At 36.9% G+C, this 2,434-nt stretch overlaps 1 protein-coding gene across 1 annotated transcript; it reads left to right on the top strand.

Moving 5' to 3' along the window:
* Positions 1-1,143: 1,143 nt before the first annotated feature.
* On the top strand, positions 1,144-1,988 carry LOC138857784 (uncharacterized). Its single transcript, XM_070111562.1, has one exon. The coding sequence runs from the start codon at positions 1,149-1,151 to the stop codon at positions 1,986-1,988; it is 840 nt and encodes a 279-aa protein (XP_069967663.1). The 5' UTR covers positions 1,144-1,148.
* The last annotated feature ends 446 nt before the right edge of the window (positions 1,989-2,434 follow it).

Raw genomic sequence — 2,434 nt, 5'->3', positions numbered from 1 at the left:
TCGCATTCAGAAAGAATCAAGGTACAATGGATGCCCTTTTATACTTCGAGCACCATTCTTCCAAAATTATCTCGAACAAGGGGCACGTTACCTGCCTTAGCTTAGACTTTGAAAAAGCGTATGATCGTATCGGACTTCATAAAGTTCTACAACAATTAGCAAAATGGAAATTGGGACCTAAATGTTGCAACCTAATTAAAATTTTTTTGACAAAATCGAAGATTTCGGGTTAAAGTTCACAATAATTTTTCTCACTGTTGGCCTTTAGAAAATGGAGTTCCCCAAGGTTCCCCTTTGTCTGTGGTCATATTTATAATTGTATTTAATGAAATCAGTGAGATACTATCCAATTTCCTAGTCTACTACTGTATGTATGCAGACGACATTCTGATATTTTCAAAACAACTCGATCTGAATAACGTCAAATTAACTTTTACGGAAATACTTAATAATATATCTAACTGGTCGCTCACATCCGAGGCTAAGTTATCCTTAGATAAATGTAATATCTTACATATGTGTCGTAAAAGAAAATGTGATAATATTACTTTCTCTTTTAATAACATAAAAATACCTACTGTAAATGAAATTAAAATTTTAGGATTAATCTTTGACTCTAAGTTTAAGTTGAAAAAACATTGTTTTCTTTTCTTTTGTTTATACTACAATCCTTATCAATATCGTGAGATCTTTACTACTCTCAATTATCGATTATGGACTACCAATATTCAGATATCACGCCGGCAGCGAGCTAAAGAAACTCTATGCGCCTTATCACATGGCAGTAAGTCGTAGCCTTAGGGCGTACCCAACTTCAAGCACCAAAAGCATTCTCGCTGAATCCGGAATTCCACACATTAACGAAAGATTGGAGATTAACACATTACGACTGATACCAAAGGTATATCTAGGCTCTAACCTGAATTTGCTCAACGACATAGGTTCGGCTACCCGTAAAAAACGAACATCCAAGTTCCCATCAACAATACCATTAATTCTAAAGTACGTTGATGAACTTGATATTCACCTTTCACCCAAACGCTCGAAAAAAACATCCTCCATGGGCTCTAGACTCTTCTGTTATAGAAGACAAACTGATGACCTGGAACAAAGCCTCCACTAACTACGAGGTGTGTAAACAAGAGTTTATGCAGCGCAAGACAGATCTCTATTCAGAAGGATGGAAATTCATTTACACCGATGGGTCAAAAAATCCCAACCACACCGCATATGCAGTGGTTTCCGAGATCTCGGAAATCATTAAAAATGGATTACTTTTATCACAATCTTCTGTTTTTGCCGCAGAAGCATACGCAATAAAAGAAGCTATCCAATGGATCACGTCTTCCAAAGGTAAATATGTTATCTGTACCCACAGCCTTGCAACAGTCACAGCTATTCGAAATACATCCAACAGCAGCCCTCTAATCAGTGAAATTCGGGACAAATTGATTGATAGCCGAAATAAAATTAAAGTAATGTGGATTCCAGGACACTGCGGCATTCCAGGAAACGAACTCGCTGATAAAGAAGAAAAAAACGCCACTCTTAGTCCATGTATTTACGTGAGAACTAATGAAAGCAAAGTCATTGTGCGATTTGTTGAAAATTTCTCAAAGCTTAAAGCTAAAGCGGACTGGTATACTTACGACAACCGTTACCGGCTCGTTAATCCCGAACAAAGAAAAGCAGTATACCCCTCTACATGCAGCATTCCGGAGATCAAAATTTTTACACGACTCCGTTTAGGACACACCATTTTAACGCACCAACATATCCTGGACCGCAACATAACGCCTGGCTGCCGGCTATGCAACAGTCCAACAAATTCTGTAGAACACATACTAAACATATGCCCTACCTTTCGTCATATAAGACGATACTATGTCGAGTCTTCTCCTTCGAAACTCCTCAAAGAACCGTCAACTGCCAACATAAAAGAAATTTACAACTTCATCTCCAGAGCCCAACTAAAGCATCTCATCTAAAACTACCATAATAAAATTTTCCTATACTAACATATATTGCTACCCTTTAATTCTAAGCATAAGAATAGACATTAGTATTTAAGTATAACCATAAGTATTAGTATATACTTGTACATACATATTCATAAGTAAAATCTCATACAAAAAAGTACAAGTAACAAGTAAGGAAGGGCTAAGTTCGGATGTAACCGAACATTTTATACTCTCGCAAGGTCAAATGGTATACTCGTTTGAGATTTCTTTGTGGATTGACTGATATTTTCGGTAGAAGGTCAACTATAGGCACTGGGGTCCACATATTTAGTACTTAGAGGTTTGAACAGTTTTGGTTCGATTTAGACAATTTTTGGCCGCAAGGTGGCATACTTTAATTGCATTATTCACGCAAAGTTTTTAAACCCCCGATATAATCATTTTTACCTGATTTGCATAGTGGAATGTGAAAG

This window comes from Bactrocera oleae, chromosome 6, assembly GCF_042242935.1.
Source record: "Bactrocera oleae isolate idBacOlea1 chromosome 6, idBacOlea1, whole genome shotgun sequence".
Classification (NCBI taxonomy): Eukaryota; Metazoa; Arthropoda; class Insecta; order Diptera; family Tephritidae; genus Bactrocera; species Bactrocera oleae.
This window is presented reverse-complemented; position numbering and strand designations above follow the sequence as displayed.

Bases quoted from the DNA above. Each gene is read 5' to 3' on its own strand.
- LOC138857784 (XM_070111562.1), top strand. From the start codon at position 1,149: ATGCAGCGCAAGACAGATCTCTATTCAGAAGGATGGAAATTCATTTAC.